Source organism: Taurulus bubalis (genome assembly GCF_910589615.1).
Source record: "Taurulus bubalis genome assembly, chromosome: 11".
Lineage (NCBI taxonomy): Eukaryota > Metazoa > Chordata > Actinopteri > Perciformes > Cottidae > Taurulus > Taurulus bubalis.
In genome coordinates, this window is record NC_136599.1 from 27,425,211 (window position 1) to 27,448,281 (window position 23,071).

General features: G+C 44.4%; 1 protein-coding gene across 1 annotated transcript; it reads left to right on the forward strand.

Moving 5' to 3' along the window:
* Positions 1 to 217: 217 nt before the first annotated feature.
* On the forward strand, positions 218 to 22,980 carry rtel1 (regulator of telomere elongation helicase 1; the record flags this gene model as incomplete). Its single annotated transcript, XM_079226316.1, has 33 exons — positions 218 to 319; positions 986 to 1,184; positions 2,686 to 2,779; positions 2,894 to 2,975; positions 3,256 to 3,316; positions 3,484 to 3,559; positions 4,699 to 4,783; positions 5,442 to 5,507; positions 6,428 to 6,572; positions 6,664 to 6,702; positions 6,808 to 6,883; positions 7,304 to 7,401; positions 7,545 to 7,600; positions 8,031 to 8,102; positions 8,188 to 8,275; positions 8,484 to 8,616; positions 10,276 to 10,389; positions 10,732 to 10,772; positions 10,879 to 10,964; positions 11,108 to 11,185; positions 11,326 to 11,403; positions 12,117 to 12,263; positions 12,357 to 12,472; positions 12,790 to 12,913; positions 13,532 to 13,691; positions 13,807 to 13,964; positions 14,281 to 14,376; positions 17,178 to 17,388; positions 18,860 to 18,997; positions 19,341 to 19,460; positions 20,669 to 20,857; positions 20,944 to 21,066; positions 22,779 to 22,980. 33 exons carry the CDS (start codon positions 218 to 220, stop codon positions 22,832 to 22,834), a joined length of 3,507 nt encoding a protein of 1,168 aa, XP_079082442.1. The 3' UTR covers positions 22,835 to 22,980.
* Between the last annotated feature and the right edge of the window lie 91 nt (positions 22,981 to 23,071).

Below are 23,071 nucleotides of genomic sequence, written 5' to 3' on the forward strand. Positions count from 1 at the left end.
TGCCGCGCGGCCGGCGGCAACACAGTGCTCATTATTCTGTGAGCATTTGAACGCAGCAGAGGTACGTAGTTAAAACGCGCATGAGCAGAACGGGACTGAACTCAGTAAGCTGGCGCCAAACTCAGGCATGTCCAGAGAGCCGAGCAGCACCGCGTCTCCTCTCCGAGTGTGTCCTCACGAAGGCCGTCTGCAGCGGATTTAAACTGGGCCGCTCGCGATGCCTTCACTCACCCTGAACGGAGTCACGGTGAACTTCCCCTTTCCTCCATATGACTGCCAGAAGGACTACATGGCCAAAGTGCTGGAGTGTCTTCAGAAGGTACCGTGGGGTTCGGGTTGGTCTGTGCTGCACGTGGACTCGGAGCTCCGTCTTCATTACAGGTGTAAGCCATTGTATTGAGCACTTAAACGGCTCTCTAGGAAGCAGTGTTCTGGTTTATGTTTATGGGGCTTTTATTGTGAAGGGGGGAAACGGAACAAAGTTCAATTGTGGCTACCGTTAGCTAACTAACTAAATAGCTCGCTTCGGCGAACTGCTTTCTATCTAGATTGTAGGTTCTCTTAGGGCGGAACATTATCCAACCAATGTAGCCGAGGGTTTATCTTGCGCCTATACTGTACAATAATAATAAAACGACACGATGCTCCGTTAGTTTGCACAAGACTGTAACGACTTTTATTCTCACTCTTCACTCGAACAGTTCCTCCTCTCCTTCCGTTTTCCCCTTCACAATAAAAGCCCCCAGAAACGTACACCAGAACACTGCTTCCTATAGAGCTGTTTAAGTACACAATGCAATAGCTTACACAGTCCTCTGAGTGATTGATGCCTTTTCCAATCAACACATGATCACTAGGGATCTGATCTGTGAGCTGTTGCTCCTCGTCCTGTCAGAGTTGACATCAGCTGATGAGCAGGAGCACATCCGAGTTTGGCAGAGCCTCTCTCCAAAGATGAACCTTCCTGTGTGCCTGTTTGTTTCAGAAGGCCAATGGGGTTCTGGAGAGTCCCACCGGTACTGGTAAGACTCTGTGCCTGCTGTGTGCCACCCTGGCCTGGAGAGAGCACTTCAAGGACACCATATCTGCCCGCAAGATATCCGAGAAGTTGAATGGGGAGGAGATGTTCCCGAACACAGCTGTGTCCTCCTGGGGCTCGGCTGCTACAGACGGTGCCACGCCAAGTATGTTCCCGTCATGCCACAGCTCAGTGCAGTCATACGTGTGTCTGAAGACTGATCCTCAGGACCCAGTGCTGGGTTATACACATGGAAACCACGTGCATCACCACTGCTGTCGTACTTGAATGAATGACTAGGACTCGCACATAGCTGAACCCTGGTTACACACCAATGGGCTGTAAGGTGTCCTAAAACATGCTGCGCTCAAACTCCAAAACAAGCAGCGACGTATGCAAGCAATACAACATGTCATACCATGTTACCAAGAACAGAATGAGACCGTGAACCTGGGTGCATCCTCTGTAATGTAGAACCACACAGAACCTCTGCTTCATATATGCCTTTTTATTGGGCATCAACCTCACATCTATGCACATCTTGACAAAAAATAGACTCGGCCTAAATAAAGGCTTTAGGTCGTGGTTACGGCCGTGAGACTGAGCGTAGGCACGCCTGCACAGAGCCAGGGAGGACATCTGTACAGATGTAATATGTAGTGCATCTGATGTCTAAGAAACAGTAGTTCATGGGTCTTCTTATTTTTGGTATTAGACAACATGCACAAATACTATCAACTACTTTTAGTGTGTACTTTTTTGAGTATTCTAATGGTCTGTACTGTATAGATCTTGTCTAGTCTTCTGACCACTCAAAGCTCTTTAACATGTCATCATTCACCCATTCATACACTGATGGGAGGAGCTACCATGAAGGTACCACCTGTCCATCAGGACTAACTAACATTCACACTGGTGGAGGAGCTACCATGAAGGTACCACCTGTCCATCAGGACTAACTAACATTCACACTGGTGGAGGAGCTACCATGAAGGCACCACCTGTCCATCAGGACTAACTAACATTCACACTGATGGGAGGAGCTACCATGAAGGTACCACCTGTCCATCAGGACTAACTAACATTCACACTGATGGGAGGAGCTACCATGAAGGTACCACCTGACCATCAGGACTAACTAACATTCACACTGGTGGAGGAGCTACCATTCTCAATGTGTACAGAAGTTCAGTTTTCAGAGATGTCCTGATCACAAATCAAATATATTTCATCCAATTTATTTTCTGGTGACCAGACTGCGGACAGCCAGGTGCATGCTGGGTAGTGAAGTAGCCTCAGGTCCTAGCTGGGTTACCTTAGCCTATTTTAGCAGTTTAGTGGCGTTCCGTTGTGGTGGTCTGTTGCACTTGATCCCCACGCTTCCTTTTCAGATGAGTGTATTCTGTATCCCATATGTGCTCCAGTAATAAACAATACTCTATATGGGGTTAGGGTTATCTATCCAATTAGACCTAATTTTATCTCCATATATCTATTTAATATATATTATATTAAATAGTGACATGTATCCCTACGCTAACATTTCCATTGCTAGTACCCTATGTATCTTTTAGGGAAACTCCAGAAGTAATAGGAAAAATTGGGGGGTGTTTACAGAATGGTTTGTAAAATATTAGTGAATTCATGAAAATACGTTTGTTTCCCAGCCTACTACACGGATATTCCCAAGATCATATACGCTTCCAGGACTCACTCTCAGCTGGCACAGGTCATCAGTGAGCTAAAGAACACCTCATACAGGTAAACCATGCCACTTCACCTCATGCAAGAGAAGCCTTTCGTTCAGTCACTACCTCTTTCTGATTTACAGCACAAATGAGCCCAGTTTGCTAATGTCTCTCTCTGCTGGTCCAGTCCAAAGGTGTGTGTGCTGGGGTCAAGAGAGCAGCTGTGTATCAACCCAGAAGTGATGCGACAGGAGAGCAACCAGGCCAAGGTGAGCCCTGGTTTGTTCACTGAGATGACGTGCAGAGAGCCATGTTTTCAGACTTAAAGAATCCTCCACATTTCTCCCAGCTCATTTTCTGTGTTTTCAAACTCGAGTGTTGTTCAGATTCCAAGCACGGTGAGCTGTGAGAATATTCTGGGACCTTGTGGGGTCTCTGAGAAGACATGAACGGTTGTGGTTCTGGCGTTGGACATAGACGGGGGTATTGAACCCATGTGTACAGATTGTAATATCTTGTTGTGATTCCATGCCATCACCTCTTTTTCAGGTCCATATGTGCAGAGGAAAGGTTTCCGCCAGGTCATGTAGCTTCTACAATAACGTGGAAGGTAATGTTATTACACTTTTAACCCGTTTGAACTACATACAGTCGCTATCAGAGCAACACTAAAGGGGTATCATTGTAACATTATCACAGTAATAGAAGTACACAACAGCTAGGGGTTTGTAAAAAGCTACTTGTATACAAGTCTTATTTTCCCTCTTTCCTCCTCAGAGAAGAGCACTGACAGAGAGCTGGTGAAGTCCATCCTCGACGTCGAAGACTTGGTCAAATTCGGCAACAAACAGAGGTGGTGTTATTTATATCTTCATGTTCTCCTACTAGTCTGTTTCACTAGAGCAACAAACATGTGTTCTTTATGTCTTCTACCCCGGTATACAATATCGTATACATACATACGTGCACGTGTATTTATGTATACGAAGCAGTGTATATTTATAATATCACTGCTTCATCTAGAGCACGATAGATCTGACTATAATTGCGTGTGTGTATTATATTAACTTTATGTCATATTCTTTCATCTGTAACCCTGGCGCTGTGAAACAGACTTGAGAGCAAATAAAAGAAAATGTGTGTCTGTCTGTCTGTCTGTCTGTGTTGGAGTCGAGTCTTACAGTTACAGACTGGATGAAGCGTTACTTTGTTCCAGTTCTAAGTTATGGAAGGAAACTTCTTACAATAAATTGTGTTTTTGTATTTATTATTTTATTAGCTGAAAGCTGGTTTTCTCTTCATTTGTAAAATATGCCTCTCTGCTGACGTTTGTTATTGGGCATTCACAGCCGGGTGGATTTACCCATTGATAACCAGCTGTTGGACTTAGTTCAGGTAGTCCAGGCCTCTGAGTGACATCAGAGGCCTGTGGCTCAGTGGTGTGCAGGGTTGATCGGTGGTTTGATCCCCGGCTCCGCTAGCCAATGTCGATGTGTCCATGAGCAAGACACTTAACCCTACATGTCCCCTGTAGCTGCGCTTACGGTGTATGACTGGTTGATAATCTGATGTGGCACCTTCATGGTAGCTCCTCTCATCAGGGTATGAATGGGTGAATGATGTCATGTAGCTTTAAAGCACTTTGAGTGGTCGGAAGACTAGAAAGGCGCTATACAAGTACGGGTCCATCAGCTGATCGGTTAATATGGTTTTTGTGCAAATTCTTTCCTTCTGATTTCTCTGTTCATTCTGTTTGAAATTGCCTCAATGTTAAGTCTTTATTTATTTCGACGTGACATTAGTTGGTTGTCAGGGTGACATTAATGATCTTATAGGCGATGGAGACTATGCTGTTGTAAATAGGCTGTGGCTGCTCTAGAAGCTTCTTTTAGTTGGTATGTCTTTGTGCTGCAGCTCATTCAGTAAGAAGACTGCTAGCTCTCCTAGCTTTGCACTTGGTACATTTCATCTGAAACTGATGTTCTCCTGCAGGGTCTGTCCTTACTACCTCTCCCGGACCTTGAAGCAGCAAGCAGACGTCATCTTCATGCCTTACAACTACCTGCTGGATCCAAAGGTGAGCCGAGGCTGTGAACGGAGAGCATCTCCTGGTAGTAATGACACATTCCTGAGCCGACACTGGATTTCAGTTTCTCCGCCTGTGTTGTAGGAATTGATTTGTAGTTCTTGTAGAAGTCCTGGTGGCTGTAGCAGGACCAGCACAACACTAAAGACCTCCTTATGCTTTCTTACCCAAAGTCTGGCCTTTCATTCCCTTGGTGGTTGATGGTGGAGGATTATCTGGTCTCACTACTGACGAGGCCCCACTTCCAGTGGTAAATTAGTTAGTTATTGCTATTTCATGTTTGTTTTTTTCCTCAATGGAAAGTTTAGTGCATAATTATTTAATTTCAGGAGGGCAGAGAAGTTAGTGTCCGTTAGATTAGCAGCAGCATTAGTGTTGTGAATATTCACTACGTCACCAAGCCTCCACCTTCCTCGTGGGGAGACTTGAAGCTTCACTTAAGTGTCCCGGGCTAGACTTTATCTATGAGCAGCTTTTACAAGTGTAGAAGGCATCATAACGTATATTAATACCAAGTGGCCTTCACACAACTTCCAAAGTGTTCAGATCTCTGTACTGTTCTTGCTGTCTTCTAATCGGGATCCCTGAGGTTGTTATGGTTCCACTCTTTGTGAATGCTGGTGTTTTGTTGTTTCCCTTTGTTCCACAGAGCCGCAGAGCTCACAATATCGAGCTGAACGGAGCCGTGGTCATCTTTGATGAAGCTCACAATGTGGTAAGAAGACTCTGTCCTGGACATGGTTGATCTGAATGGCCACACTGGGAGGTACACATGGATGTTGTTGAATGAAGCCTAATTTATGGTTCTCCGTCAGGACGCAGACCCCTACGCCGTAGCCTGACTCGCACCTCCAAAAAATCCTAACTACGCGTCGCGTTGACACGCGCTGTGATTGGTCCGCTCGGAATGTCATTTCCGGCAGTTGCTTTTTCCGGTCTGTCTTCCTACACCACCTCCGCAAATGTCTTCTCTGTCGCCTGCGCTTCAACATTTGCAATATAAGCATTTGCTCTTCAATATTGATGAGCTCCAACTCCAAATGCAGCCGCTCCAACTTGGTTGCCATTGTTTACTGTGACCGGAAGAAAAGGCAAGGATTCGGCTATAGCCCCTGAAACCACACAGACACACCCCCCTGGCGGTTAATTGCAGAGCAACGCGGTCCCTCGACGCAGAACTTCGAATGCTCAACGACGGCGTCACGTCGACGCCGTAGGTACGCCGTCGACGTGACGGAGAACCATAAACTAGGCTTTAGTCTCTCATAAAATCAAAGCCCAGAGGGAGCAGAAAAGCTCCTTGTGAGGAAGCATTTCTGGAGCCGCTCAGTTTCCTATGGTGTCAAGTGGACCTTTTAGGCTTGGGAGGTAGGAACGGAGTAGCTGTCGTAGAGTACAGTAGCTGATGTCTCCTCTCCAGCAGCGCACCAATGGTAATGACCACCATATACATGTGAAAATATAAGTCGCACACCCACAACAATAATGGCATATGCAACCTGGAGCTCCTGAGCCTGTATGGGAATAATAATAATAATAATAATAATAATAATAATAATAATAATAATAATAATAATAATAATAATGGTTGTCAAAGAGAGGCGAATATCCCACCAGATGTTTCTGTTGTTGCAGGAGAAGACTTGTGAAGAAGCCACATCCTTTGACCTCACTCCCTACGACGTGGCCTCAGCCATTAGCGCTGTGGACCGGCTGCTGGTGGAGCAGGCTAAAGACGCCTCCGTCACGGAGGACTTTAATGTCGAGGGCCTCAGCTCAGGTTGGCATGCTTATGAGGTTGCACAATGGATTTGTATTCTTACAGTATATTATATATGTATGTTAAAGCAGGTCATGTTTTTTTGTTTCAGGTTTAAAAGTAAATATAGAAACCATTGCTAAGGTCAAGCGTAAGTATTCTTGAAGCTATAAAGAAGCTTGATTTCAGCACTTGCATGATCATCTCATGAGCTGGATGAGTCATCGCTCTGGGCTTGTTTTCTGTGCGTTGACAGAGATACTGCTGGATCTGGAGGCTGTCGTTGATTCCTATGACGTGCCAAGTGAAAAAGGCATCACAAAACCTGGAATGTATGTGAGAGTGGTAGTAGATGGAGCAGAATGCTGCGCGCTCCATTAACGACTTCATGTGTCACTGGATCGTCCTTCTGTCGAACCAGTCTTTAAAAACGCATGTTAAGTCAAACACTGCTTCTTTGTACTCGGCAATTAAGAGACTCAGGGATTATGATGTAAAAGAAGTAAGACGGGCTCTATTTCACGTTTCTTGACTTGTATTGTAATTATATCTGTGTTTTTATCAACACTTTCATGGCGTCTGCCAGCTCATTCCATCTGCGGGATGTTGGACATTATTTTACACAATTTGTAGGAGACCTCTGCTTCTAAAACGAGCTCCTTAGAATCAACCCGAGTCAGACTCCAGTGGACATTTCCCTTGGGACTTGCCACACAAAGAGTTTCTGAAGACGTGTCTTCTGTCTGTCTCAGCTTTATCTACGAGCTGCTGGAGAGAGTCCACCTGACCTTCAACAGCAAGACAGCCGTCTGTGAAGCTCTGGACCAGATGATTGGACACCTAACAGGACGTCAGTATGGCTTCTTATTTGTCTTTATACAACATGTCACATGGTTCAGGCTTCTGCTGTCATAGCACACATACGTAGGAATGTAATCAGCAGACCCTGATATGTGTGGTAGTTTGTATGATGTGTGATGTGTTGCTCCTCAGAGCCAGGAATATTCCTGAACACGAGTGGACTGCAGAAGCTGTCTGACATCATACAGGTACGCTACAAGTTAAAGGAATAGTTTTTAGATGACACGTTCTCCACTCTTTATTACTGAGTCAGGCTCATGGATGTATAAGTACATTCAGGACCTGGTTAGCCTAGCGTAGCATAAAGACTGGAGGAAACTAGCCTGGTTCTGTGCCGATACGGATCAGCATCTCCAAAGCTCATGAACATGTTTGTTTAATGTTTACACAAAGAGGAATGTAACAATCTTGGTTTTAGGGGACATGCGGGGTGGACATTATGTTTAGGTGATCCTGCACCACAGCCAGAGACATTAGATTCATATTGATCTTCTCATTTCACTCTTTCTTTGCTGCTGGACTTTGCACCTGACACATTTGATCAAAATGGTAGAAGACACAGATCCATTCAGTTCACTGCAGCAGCAACACGTGTTCCTTTCCTTCCTTTCCTTGCAGCTGGTGTTCTGTGGTGAACCGCCAGAGAAGGAGAGTCAGCAGTGGATGCAGTCCAACACGGCTCAGTTTAAGGTGCATGTTGGTTAAAGTGTGAAGGTCCTTGTGCGTCTCTACACACTTGTGTTCAACAGTGACCTTATCTGTCTGTCTGGCTCAGGTTCATATCCATCGAGACAAAAACTATCACAAGAAACCACAGAGCACTGATGTGTGGGCTTCATCTTCCTCTTCGTCAAAGAAACAAGGTGATGAATCCCAGCCTGTCAGGAGTCCCACAGGGACGGCGCTTACTCTTCATCAAGTTAGATTTCAGAACGGATCGTTCCAATGTATCCCAAAACTAAACCCTAAACATTGAAGCCTCTATTTGACCTCCATGTTTTCAACTCTTTGACTTGTTTGAATGAATGAACCTGGTTAACGGGACCATATGTGTGTCTTTGCTCCTTGTAGGGAACGTGCTGAGTTACTGGTGCTTCTCCCCTGGCTTCAGCATGCAGGATCTGGTGGCTCAAGGTGTTCGCTGCATCATCCTGACCAGTGGGACCCTCTCTCCCCTCTCCTCATTTACCTGTGAGATGAGGATGTAAGTCACCTGTCGCTGCTCAAAGCTCGTTGGCCCTCCAGAGGTGCACTGTTGGATTTCCTCACCCCGGACTTTAGTGGTCTGAGTGGTGGAACACTACAGATGAACTGCTGCTGCTACTGTCGGCCGAACAGGAGTTCATCTGTTCATAAATCAGGTGGAGGTGGTATCTAGAAGAATTACACACAACTCCTCAGTGTTTTTATACGTCTTGATGTGTGGCCCAGAGCGGCATGAAGAGACCCACTAATAGAAGTAATAGTACAAGTGAATATAATGCAATGACAATAGCAGTAATAACAGACATACTACTACTACCAGCAATGGGTATAATAGCGGTAATCATAATGTAAATGATGTTTGCTGTTCTCCTGTCTGTGGGAAAGTAGGGTCATTTGAATGAGGCAGCACAGAGTGAGTTGTTGGTATTCTGGTGGACAATAGTTTAAGTGCATAGTCTTAAACTATGCACTTTAGTGATTCTATCAGCAAACTAAATACTTGGATAAAGTGTGCATACATAACAGAATATTGCTGAAGATGTAAATAAATAACAGCATTAACCAGAAGGTGTTAAAATCTGCATGTAGAAACAGCACTTTGTGTTGGAGCAGTAAATCAGCTGATTGATCTATGAATGAGTTTGAGTGACTCACAGCTGCTTTCCACCTCATGAAGTTTCTCCTTCGGTTCATTAAAGTCCTGCAGCCTCTGAAGGTGTCTGTAAGGCGTGCTGCCACATCACAGGAGCCACCTCTAGACGTCACAAGTTGTTGTTCTGCCTGTTTATGCTGCAGATGTTGCCTCCTCCAACTTTCATTTTGGCAAAGTGTGTGTTTCATGTTTATTGGTGAAATGCGTAACTCCGTGACACATTCAACGGCATGAAGTGACCATTTATGATGCAAGATACAGATGCAGCACCTGGGTCCTGACCCTCATGACCCAGGTGCCCCAGCAACACCTGGAGGGGATTTCTTTACAAACGTCCAGCTGGACTCAAAGATGAACTAACCAGTCAAAGGTTGAAGGACTTCACAATTGGACAATAAGGCTGGGTGATGTAGAGAAAATCAAATATCCCCTTTTCTTTTTTTCAATTACCTTATCAATATTGTAGAGTTGACCATTGGTGCTTTTACAAAACAGTTTCACAATGACAATTGTTATACCTAATGATTAGTAATGTTAATATAATGATGAAGTCAAATAATAGAAACAGTGTGGTTGGTTCAGAAAAGGACTTCACTTTACTGTAATGCAGCCTTCAAAAGCAGCATGCTCAGACTCACTGTGCCATATTCACATATCCAAGATCTCATATCAATATATTATTGATATAGGGCCCAGCCCTGCTACTTATTTCACACAAATATCTCGTAGGAGGATGACATTTTGTGCAATGAACCAATTGTATTAATATGTGTGTCAGTTATATTTATTTATACCCAAATGCAATTCCTTCTGGAGTCTTTATTGATTACAAAGAATCTTCACAACAGAGACAAGTTCCTCTCAGCTGAAGAGCTTCATTTACACAACCTTTCATCAAAGGAAATATCTCATTTCAGACTTTGTGAACTAGTCATGTTGTTGTTGTTGTTGTTGACCACAGGCAAGCCTTGATTGTGTACCAATGTGTTTCTCTGTCTGCTGCAGCCCGTTCTCAGTGAGTCTGGAGAACAGCCATGTGATTGAGCGGGACCAGATCTTTGTTGGCATCATAGAACGCGGCCCAGATGGCGTGCACTTGAGTTCAGCGTTTGATAGACGGTTGGTATTCCTTCTGCAGTACATCCTCTACAAACGAGGCACACGCACCGAGTTCAGTACATCGCGTCGGCTCAAACACAAGGGAAGTCACATGACTCCCGCGTGGCTAATTTATCAGGCAGTTACTTTCTTTTTGTATTCTGTCCTCTACTCTGAGCATGCAAAATAAATATGTATTATCCTCTTTTAATTTGTGTTGTGAACTTGGATTCCTGTCTTTCACATAGAACAATATCCATCTCAATCCAGTTCATCAGACTTTAGTAATAAACAACTGCTCTACATGCTTTACCGTCTTGAGACTATGTAATATAATAATGTGATCATCTTTCCCTCTGACAGGTTTCTTCCTGAAAACATGGCATCTTTAGGCAACACTGTTGGTAAGGTCAAACAACACAGACGTGTTTCTGAAGAGATGAACACTATACCCATAAACAGTACTTCTTATTTCACCTATTTCTGCCATTGTTTTGAATTGTGCCTCAGCCAACCTGAGCCGTGTGGTTCCTGATGGTCTTCTAGTGTTTTTCCCCTCCTTCCCTTTAATGGAAAAAACCCTGGACTTCTGGAGAGTAAGTGGAAAGTCTGCAGAATCGCATCTAGGAAACGGTCTGCAGAATCACATCTAGGAAACGTTATTCTCATATTATATCTTATATATATATATATATATATATATATATGTGTGTGTGTGTGTGTGTGTCCGTCCGTCCAGACTAACGGACAGGCAGCCCGCATTGACAGCGTAAAGCCCATATTTGTTGAACCCAAAGGAAAAGGCACCTTTAATGAAGTGAGTTTATTTAATATCTAGATGAATGACTTTGAAAACCTCTCATAGGAACATTTCTAGGTTTCTTTAAAGAAGCTGGAATAAGGAACCCCACTGGTGACATTTGCTTCAATAGATCTGGTCCCTCTGTCTGTTCTTAGGTTATTGACGGATATTACAACAAAGTCAAGGATCCAACCTCCAAGGGGGCGTCGTTCTGTGCTGTGTGTCGAGGCAAGGTGAGCTTTTGGGTGCCCTTCGAGATGGAATAGTCCTAAAACTGTTTTATCCAAAAGCTCAGATGGATAAATCATTTTAGATAAATAGACTAATTGCCATTAAATGCTTTATGGATAATTATGACAGTCTTTAGTAGCCCCATCATGCTAAAAAAATGTTTTTGCTTCATTGCTGGAAGAAGTTGTCTTCATGTTTACTCTCCATCCAACAATTGTAAATGAAGTAAGTAAATGAAGTATCTGAGTCGTGGAAATTTGTTTTTGGCTTCACCAAAAAGCATTAAAGGGTAAGTTTGGATGTTTAAAGTGTGGATGTATGAGCTTCTTCTCCATTCTCCGTGTGTTACTCAATAGTTGGAGTCTCCTGTAGTACACTGCGTATGGGATGAAGCTGTAAGGCTACTGGCGCTCACTTCTCTGGAGCTTTACTAATTCATAGTTCTCACTTGGTTGCGCTTGGAGCCGTCTTATCATTTAATCAGCCATATTTGTTTTGTTTGTATTTAAATGTATTAAATATAGAATATGTTTTAAACATTTGCAAGCTTGTCCTGTGTGTAGTTCTTTGTCTACGTCCATCTTATTGCCAGCATTGTAGTGTTATTAGTGTCCATCTCCTCTTCCCACAGTTCTAACTGTAGTGATCACTGTGGCAGTCACAGAGAACAATGTGATGAGTTTACACAGATGCCTTGTGTGTCTTCCTGTGCCAGGCTAGCGAGGGTCTGGATTTTGCAGACACCTTTGGTCGGGGCGTCATCATCACCGGCCTTCCGTTCCCTCCAAAGATGGACCCTCGAGTCATCCTGAAGATGCAGTTCTTGGATGAGATGAGTCGGAAGAAAGCTCCTGGGGTGAAGGTGAGTGGGAATCACTGGAAAGGCTGCTGTGCTTTAAGTGGCTCAATCTCTCTGTGTGTGTGTGTGTGTGTGTGTGTGCGTGTGCGTGCGCAGTACCTGTCTGGACAGGAGTGGTACAAGCAGCAGGCTTTCAGAGCGGTGAACCAGGCCATCGGCAGAGTCATTCGCCACAAGGAGGACTATGGAGCCATCTTGCTGTGTGACCAGAGGTCAGATATGGAGTTCATGATTACTGAAGTTAACTCTACAAGACGTTTAAGTTTACACAAGGAAATCACTTTAATCGTTAACTCATAATGTTTTCTTTAAAAAGGGCGTGGCAGAAAATGTAACTGAATGCTCACTTTAGACCAGGGTCTTCCTGCATTCAGAGGATCGGCGGTTCGATCCCCGGCTCCACTAGTCCATGTCCATGTGTCCTTGGCCAAGACACTTAACCCCAAGTTGCTCCCGTAGCTGTTGTGTGACATCATCTGGATGTTGATCATGAAGGAAAGAGGTGGTCTAATAACGAGTGTTCCCGCAGGTTCAAGGGGTCAGGGGCCACGGCTCAGCTCCCATCCTGGGTCCGGCCTTACGTGCGTCTGTATGAAAGCTTTGGGAACGTGATCCGGGACGTCGCTCAGTTCTTCAGGGTGGCACAGAAGATGGTAGGTTCTAGTCTGGTTGAGCTTGATGTGGTGAGTCTGGTGGATGTTTGCTGTAACACCAGCGCACTGTACTCAGGAGGTCACGTTGGGTTTTTGGTTATGAAAGCGTGAAAATTCATATTTTATAACATGTTTGGAAAGAATCAACGGCAACATCTTTTAGCAGAAAGTTGATGGACTGTCTTATCACCGTACACACTACTGCATGTCCAACGCAGGTCTCCAGTCCTTGTCTCAGGTCTACAGCACAACCTCAAGTCAAGGTTTAAGTCAGGTTTCTCATGCCGTTGCTATGGCTACCACAGTGTCAAAGCATGAACCCCATTGTTGGAGAGCAGAACAAATGTCCTTCTGAAGAATTAGAGACCACTGCAACAGGAAGGGTCTGTCCTACAGAAAAGTCTTACACTTAAACATGTATAGTACTTTCACTAAGTTAAATTCCACATAAGAAAACTTGTATTAATCGTGACAGTGTTCATTTTAGTATTAAACTATGACACAGACAACTCAAATGGCAACACCATAATGACATGTGAAGTGACTATCCAGCCCGTGTATCTGTGGCACACTGTTTGGAAATGCTTTGTGGAAGTTGATCCTGACTGTTTGTGCCAGAGGCCTGTGGTGGAGAAGAAGGCAGCAGCACAGAGCTGTGGGACCGTGTGCTCACCAGACACTCAGTCCTTCCCTTCCTGCTCATCCTCCCAAAGCGCCCACACACAGAAGGCCAAAAAGCTGGACGCCCACCTTCCCAGCCTGAAGAGGAGGAGGCTCGGTGAGTAGAAGGACCGAGGCAGGGTCTCCACGCCTCCCTTGAATCCACAGGGGAACGGTTATGCTGCGTTAGTCCTTCATTGACTGGTTTCCTGTTGTCTGGTCTTTGTGATCAGATGACCACTCTGGAGCCAATGGGATGGCCAGGATCTGCATTGAGTACGAGTGTGAGGTGCAGCAGAGCCAGAAGAGACCAGCCAACCTGCTGGATGCTCTGGAGCGAGGGGACCACTGTGAGGAAGAGGAGGATGACGCCGTCATGGGAGAAGAGAAGGTAGCTTGTTTCCTGTGAGAGACCGGGGTCGGTCCCACTAGTCTGTAGACGTGTGCTGGGTCATGCGTGTGGACGTGTGCTGGGTCATGCGTGTGGACGTGTGCTGTGTCATACATGTGCAAAAGAGCAGGCCTGTGTATACAACAACCAGTTTCCTGTGGTAACCGTATTGTACTGTATCTTCGGTGAGACTCCTCCTGTGTGTAATAATGTTTGTAGCACAGGTCCACTCTTATGACGTGTGTAATGCCATGAAGTCATTTCCAGAGGACTGTGCTTTAATCATTCAATTCGTTGTTCAATTTTTCTTTTGAAGGCCAACCAGTTGTCCACGCTCTCGCTTCAATGTGACAAGAGGATGGATGATGAAATGCGGGGAGGAAAACGTAAAATCAAATTGGTCCAAGAACAGGTACATGTCGCATTTATATACAGCAGCAGTTTTGAAATATGGTAGATTTCAAGGCAAAAATGCACTAGAAGAAGAGTCTGGATCTGTTGCAGTGAACTTGGAGCTCCACACCAACACAGTCACGTACATTGTGAGTGAAGTAGCTGGTACAGACGGGTGCGAGTAAAATGGAAACGTGTTTACCAAGTTAAAATGGCATCCTTCTAGGCAAGGGTGGAAGGATGTTGACCTGCGTCTTACTGACAATCAAGGCATCTCAACAACTATTAGACCATTTTTCTATCAGCAGGCCAACATCTGTCTTCATACAGAAGAAACCTTTAATTCTGAGTACATTCATACATGCTTTTTTTTTTTTTACATTTCCAGACATGTCAAAATACAAAGTTATTACAGTAATGATTTTGTAAGTTTGCCCACTGACAAATAAATGAACAGTCTATAATTCTAATGGTAGGTTTATTTGAACAGTTAGACAGAATGTAAAAAATCAAATGCAAAGACATTTGACTTTTTTTTTTTTTTGTGAGAAATAAGTATTTGATCCCCTCGCTTGACATGACTCGGTACTTGGTGGAGACACCATTGCTGGCAGCACAGACGTCAGAGGTCAGACGTTTCTTGTAGTTGCTCACCGGGTTCTCCGGAGGGATTATCGTCCACTCCTCTTCCAGATCCTTTCCAAAGCCTGACGGTTTCGAGACTGTCGCTTGGCAACTCGAGGCTTCAGCGCCCTCCACATTTGTTCTATGGGATTCAGGTCTGGAGACTGGCTCTGCCACTCCAGGACCTCCGTGTGCTTCTTCTGGAGCCACTCCAGGACCTCCGTGTGCTTCTTCTGGAGCCCCTTCTTTGTGGCCTTGGCCGTATGTTTTGGGTCATTGTCGTAATGGAAGACTCATCCACGACCCATCCCCAGTGTCCTGGCTGAGGAAAAGGGGTTGTCGGCCATGATTTCCTGGTCTATGACCTCGTCCATCCCCCCTCGATGCGGTGAAGTCGTCCTGTCCCCTCAGCAGAGAAACACCCCACAGCATAATGTCTCCTCCTCCATGCTTGGCGGTGGGGACGGGTTCTTGGGGTTATACTCAGCATTCCTCTTCCTCCAAACACGACGAGTCGAGTTGATGCCAAAGAGCTGGAGTTTGGTCTCATCTGACCACGCCCCCTTCTCCCAAGCCGTCAGGTGTTCACTGGCAGACTTCAGACGGGTGTACGTGGACCTTCTTGACCAGGGGGGCCTTGATGGAGCTGCAGGATTTGAATCCAAGACGGCGTAGTGTGTTACCAATGGTTTTCTTGGGGACTGTGGTCCTAGCTGTCTTGAGATCATTAACAAGTTCCTTCCGTGTAGTTCTGGGCTGACCCCTCATCTTTCTCATGATCATCGATACCCTACGAGGTGAGATCCTGTTTGTAGACAGGGTCATTTTGTGTTTCTTCCATTTCCTCCAAAAAAAAAAATATATATATATATATATATATATTAATTAATTAATTAATTAATTAATTAATTAATTAATTAATTAGTACTTGAGCGTATTCATATTGCACCAGCTGTGTACAAATGAAGTGATAGTGGTTTACTGAGAGCTCAGTGTGTTGTGCAGACTGACGGCAGCGGGGAGAAAGGACTTTCGGTTCCTCTCCCTCAGACACCGGGGATGAATCAGCCGGTGACTGAAGGAGCTGTGCAGCGCTGCAGAGTGTCCTGCATGGAGTGGGAGGCGTGGTTTAACATGGACGAGATCTTAGTCATCATCCTCCTGTCCCCCACCACCTCCACGGTATCCAGAGGATACGGTATAGTCGTCTCCTTCTCACTGAGCTGCTTGCCGATGGTCTTGTGGTCCATAACGGCCATGTGCAGGTCTACATCTGGTCCATAACAGCCTTAGACAGCTCTTTGGTCTTGCACATGGTCCATGATGGAGAGGTCGGAATCTGCTTGATTGATTCTGTTGATGCTGTGGACAGGTGTCTTTTCTACAGGTAACAGTTGAGACTTTGAGCACTTTCTTAAAGTGAGAGGATTAATCTAACCGGTCTGTAGGAGCCAGAGTTCTTGCTGGTTGCGAGAGGATCATATACTTATTTCACACACTCAAATGCAAAGAAATTTATAATTGTAATGGCTTTCATATGATCTGATTTTTCTGGATATATAATTTATTTCTCATTCTGTCTATCACTCTTCAAATAAACCTACCATTACAATTATAGACATGCATTTATTTGTCAGTGGGCAAACTTACAAAATCGGCAAGCGATCAACACGTATTTCCTCCACTGTACCTCCAGCTGGCACACTTCCTTTATAGGATAGAGAGAGGACTTAATGAAAGCATCACAGTATGGTGATTTTGGATTATACAAACTAAATTGAAATGACCAGAGTAATTATGAAGTTATACTATTTATTAGATTTTACATCTAATTTAATATATTCAATTATATCATAAAATTTTAATATTTGATGTAAAGCACAATCAAAAACCATTAACTATTGCGTCATCACCCAGCCACACACACAGGTAAAGGGAGGCCACACACACTACACAGGAACCAGTTGTGCTTGTTTTCATTGCGTTCTAAATAAATACATTTATATATTACATTTAGACGTTTGTTTCAGTGTCTTTAGTCTTTGCAGATGATTATTATATCAATGAAATTTGAAATCATATTTCTGGTGTTTCAGATATCAGATTGTTTTTTGTTTTTTTTCTATCAAGTTGTATTAATTTATTTTTAAATCATTGCAAATATCAGCAGTGTATTTTTCTCCCTCTTTGTTGAAGAAGTCCTGCAGGTCTGAGGATGTCTCTGGGGCCGGTTCCCCCAGCAGCAGGGCCAAGAGTTTCCTGGCAGAGATGAAGTCACTGAGCCGGATTAACTTTACCCGCATCATGCAGGCTCTGCAGAACTACAAGAAGGACGACCAGCTGGACGTCCTACTCACGGAGGCGGCTGTCCTTACGGAGGACGCCAACACCCACGGTCTGCTCCGAGGTGAGCCAGAGGTCACTCTTCATTCTGCTCAGGGAGCTTAACCCGGGGATGAGGAACCGGCTGCTAAGAGGTGACGCTCAGCAGGGACCCGTCTCCTGTAAGACTCTCGTGAGAGTTTGTGTTCACGATCTTTGGTTGGCTTGCCACACACTCGCAGCCCTGCAGACTGCAGTGTGTAATTAGATTAAGGTTCTAGTAATGTCATGAATAGTAAGTCATGAATCATGGTCAATGTTGAGTTTTGTTGTTGTTATCTTAAGGTATTAACAAGGAACTTTTCATTTTGTGTTGATTTTGGTGGTCCCTGCGGACAAAAGTGTAATTGTCTCTGAGCTGGTTTTGGTTCTCCAGTGCCTCACTTCCCTCCAGCGGGCCCAGCAGCATGCCCGAGCCTCCAAAGTTTCGCTCTGACTACATCGAGAACATGAAGTCATACTGTGTCTTTTATTCTATGCACCAAAGAATGGAAGTCTATTCCATAATGTAATTAAATGGAATGCAACAGACCTGCTATATTTACAACATGCACTATATTTTGAGACACTACTGTAGTTGGTTGTGTGTTGCTTCTATTATATAGTGGGGTTTGAGTCTAATATTTTGTCCATGTCATTCATACAAATGGAGGAGCAAACATATTAATAACTGTATAGAGTTTCAGCAGCAGAAACTACAATCAACCACCTGTTGCAGCGTTCAGCAGCACGGCTCCAGGGAACAACCATTGGATGGATTGTCATGAAATTTGGTTTAAACATTCATGTTCCTCTCAGGATGAATTGCGATTACTTTGAAGTTCTGACTATTCATATAGCACCCCTTATGGTCTCAATGGGAGTGGTTTATGACCAAATACCTTCTATAGACTCCTGGACTTGTTCTGATGGGACAGTTGTCTTGGATTTATTTCAGTGTGTAAGATGTTCTGTGTGTTATGGAACCCATGAGCAGAGGAGGATTACCCCATCCCGGGCGGTCCTTCTGTGTGGAGTTTGCACGTTCTCCCCGTGGCAGCGTGGGTTCCCTCCATGTTCTCCCCGTAGCAGCGTGTGTGCCCTCTCTAAATGCTCGTAGGTGTGGATGGTTCTCTTCTCTATGAGCCCTGAGATCAACTGTTCACCTGTACAGGTGAACAGTGTCAGCTGAGATCGGCTCCAGCGCCCCGACCCTGAACATGATGAGCGGTTGGATAATAGTGATGCATATCCCTAACTACAGGTGTGCCTAATGCCATGGCAGGTAGTGATGTCCTCCTGCCCGCTGAACCAGCTGCTGATTTCCTGTGGATTTAACTGAATGATTGCAAACACCAAGAGTGCAGGCCTGAACTGATCCCAGATGAGTTCATGTTTAGGCAGATCCAGCTGTAAATCCGCTTGGTCTCAGCTCCATGAGCCTGACTCCTTTGAGTCCTTTATTGGTTTACTCCGTTTGTCTCTGTAGTCTCAGAAACATCCAATCTGTGTCATAGGCCTCTACCACTTTCTTCGCCCGCATCACAAGAAGAGGTTTGATGAGAAGTGCCAGCAGCTGACTGGGCAAGGCTGTGGATACGAGCCCAGCCACTCACTGTCTGTGGACGAGAAGAAGGCCCTGGTGCTGCAGAGCGGTATGAAACCCCACACCGCACTTCATATGCTGGACATGTGACCACAATATTGTCCAGCTCAAAGATACAAAATGTTCACAGGTTTTAGAAAATAGACATTACTCCATCATCAGGTCTCTTCTGTCTGTCTGGCCAACCGTCCAAAACCTTGAAAGGGTTTTCATATGTTGGAAATGTGGCTCTCATTCTCAGCCAGCACACGTCCTTACAATGGTATTGGACCTTCTCTGGACAAAAGAACAGCACTGAGCAGAGGGACATTTGTCTGTGTTCAAGTCTTCCTGTTGACGAGTTAGCTAACCGGAAGTCAACATCTGTAACGGTTCTGTTTCTGTCCTTAAAGCTCCAGCCAGTCAGCCTGCTGTGGGTCTGACCTCCTCTAGCTGCAGTCAGCTGAACACACAGCAGCTGAACAAAGGAGGACCCCACCTGAACCAGCAGGGACTAAGAGAACCTCGGACTGGTAGGACATCACATCCTTCTACCTTTTTCTACAACACACATAGTAATGTTATAACTTCAGCCTTTTGAACATAACATGAATTAAAAAAAGGTTGGGAATGAAGCGAACAAATAGTCCGGTGTGTAAAGTGTGTTGTGAACGCAGCATTGAGGAGTGTGTGAATATTCAAGTCAATTCAGGTTATTTTATATAGCCCAAAATCACAAATTAAAATGTGCAATCTGTACACATAACATCCTGTCCCGGGGTCTCACATCAGATCAGGAAAAACTCCCCAAATAAAGATAGTAAAAACCATTTCACAGGGGAAAAAGGGGAAGAAACCTGAGGGAGAGCAACAGAGGAGGATCCCTCTCCCCGGATGGACAGAAGAATAGATGTCATGTAACCAGAATGAACAACGTAACAGAGTTACAGCACATTACATCAATATGACAGGAATTGAATGAACGGCACTTTGCCGCATTAAAAAATCCCTTCAAAATAAATGCACAGGATTTGATTTTTTTGCCTGTGACCGACTGAAAACGGCTCCACGATTTCATGGCTTTCAAGCCGTCGCGGGCCACATAAAATGAGGTTGCGGGCTGGATTCGGCCCGCGGGCCTTGAGTTTGACACCAGTGCTCTAGGTCTTTATCTCCTGAGTTTTAGTGCTCGCTTGATGTCTACTTGTGGGCGACTGCGGCTCAGTGATGAGCAGGGTCGTCCTTCAATCAGAGGATCGGCGCTTCGATCCCCGGCTCCGCTAGCCCATGTCGATGTGTCCTTGAGCGAGACACTTAACCCTAAATTGCTCCCGTGAATGGTTAATAATCTGATGTGGTACCTTCATGGTAGCTCCTCATCAGTGTGTGAATGGGTGAATGATGTCATGTAGTGTTAAAGCGCTTTGAGTGGTCAGAAGACTAGAAAGGCGCTATACAAGTACGGGTCCATTTACCATTACTTGTATGACCCACAGACTTAATGTAGCAATCTTACTGGTGGGGTACCAGCAGAATGGAAGTCGTCTCTGGCCATCCCTCTGATAACATGAACGGAGGTCCACTATCTAATGATATCACGCTGCTTAATAAGTCCATACAAATGGATATGAACGAGCAGGTTTGAGTGTATTTTTGGTTGAAGAACAATGTGGCCTGGTTGAATGAATGAATGCTTATTCAGTGTGAAATAAATGTCACTGTTCTTTCTCGTGTTGATCAGGTTCTGCTTCAAAGACTGACCTCCTTTCAGCCTTTCTGGCTGATGTGAAGAAAGCCATCGGAGCGGAGAAATCCGCTCTGCTCTTTCAGGCCATTAAGAGCTACAAGAAGACAGACGGCTATGATGAGCTGGTGACCACAGTGGTGAGCTTATTCACGGAGAGAGATGAGGACTTCAAGCTTCTAATCAGTAAGTTCTTTCAAATCACTACAAATATTTACACCGTTGAAGTGGAGGTTGTCTCTCTTCTCTCACTTTGGACCTTCTTCTCTCAGGATTTGGCCTGTTTATCCCCACTCGCCATAAGAAGCAGTACAAAGAGATGTTGGATGGTTTGATAGGTCAGTCCGTCCCTGCTGCTGAAGTTCCTGCTGGGAGTGAAGAACAGGAAAGACAAGGTGAAGAACAACTCAATGTAATATAGTATAATAGAAACGTGTTTATTTCTTTTATCCTCCTCTAGTGCTAGAGAAGAGCTCAGGGGATCTGAAACCAACCTGTTGGCAGTCTAGCTTCTATGTGGTTCAATGGTTGATCGCTGTGGGTAGTTGCACTGCACCACTGTTGGGACTGTTGAAGAGAAAATGGTTAAAGAATCTCTTCCCAAGACTTACAGTGGATATACAAAGTATACACACCCCTGTTAAAATGGCAGGTTTTTGTGATGTAAAAAAATGTGACAAAGATAAATGATGTCCCAGTTTGTCCCCCCTTTTAATAGGACCTATAACGTGAACCATTCACTTGAAAACACGACATGGACCACACACACACACACACACACACACACACACACACACACACACACACACACACACACACACACACACACACACACCAACCTGAACAAACAAAGCAACCAAAGTCTCAACCGCCTCAAAGCCCTCGACACAAATGTCACCTGAAATCATCCTGAAGGTTCACCAAACAAACATCACATGCATCTAGGAACGCGCAGCCTGGAGTGCAGCCTCACACCACAAAGTCCACAGAACATCAGCGTCCATTGCATCCTCCGTATGTTTGACTCCAGACCATCGTCCCCCTCGTAGAAGGATCCAGACACAGCCATTCAGAACCCAGCAGCACTAAGCCCCCCCATCCGTAATCCTCCAACAAACCACCACAACTGTCAGAATCCCAACAGTAAACCAAGAGCAGCCCCTGGATCACATTTGACATCAAGAATTTCTACCATTTACATTCTACACACCGCAAACATTTAATACTTTTCTATTCATTGTTCTTGTGTACTTTTATCCTGCTTTACTTTTGCACAAGAAGAAAATATAGAATATTGCCAGACTTACTGTATCCTTTAGGATAGAAGATTAAAATGAATAATAAGAAAAATATTGGTGGTGTGGAGCAGTGTGTCAGCCCATTGCTCTGTGTTTTGGCCAGATATGTGGGGCGATGTATCAGCCCTCATTTATTTCTGCCACTGCGTCTTCTTTCATATATTAGGCTCATTCGTTAGAGCTGCTTCTCGCCTGTAATCCAGATGAGAGCTGCGGCCGCAGCAGGAGGCGTTGACAAAAAACATCACAGAAAAATTGACTTCCTGTTAGTTCCAAACTTTTGGCTACTTTAGTTTACAGATCACATTTATATTTATTCATATGTGTTCATAAATATATATTTATGTAGAAATATGTGTGTGTAGCTGCATTCTTTGTTCTTTTTATATCTGCCTGTGCAATACATTTGATGTGTGTTGTATCAATAAGATTGTGTAATAACAACCACACAGATATGTTTTTAGATTAAACCTGAGACTAATAGTCAACAATCCAGCGTATACAACTAGTATTACAACTACACTTAAAATAAGGATGTTCTTCAACACGTGGTGTTTGCTGTCAGATCTAAGAGCCAATCAGCTCTCTGATGTGGTGACAGCCAGGCGTTTCCCATCATGCACTGGGCCACGCAGTCGGTGGAGAGCTACTGCGGCGCATAGCTCTAAAATCGACGGCCGCCTTGCTCTCGTGAGAATATCGTTGACCACGTGTGCATGACGTCAGAGCAAGTCGGGACCAAGTCAGACACAAATCTAACCGGCATGCATTGTCCTTGTTATGACTTATTTTACTTGTTTTTTCCCCAGTGTCGTCATCACTGCCTTTCAAGACACAAAGCAAGATTTCCAGCCAAAAAAAGTAGAATCTGAGTTCAGGAACATTGTGTATGTATTTCAAAAGCTGCCAACGGTTCCAGCTGAAGACCATGAAGGAGCTGCTCTTTGTAAAGTAACTGTACAACAGCCTGCTCACTATTTCAATTTTTTTTTTTTTTTTTTTTATAAATGAATGTCTTGAAAATGTAATATGCAAAAATATTATGTTAATGTTTTTATATTTATTTTCAGCTAATTAAATTCATGAAAGTACAGATGTGTCC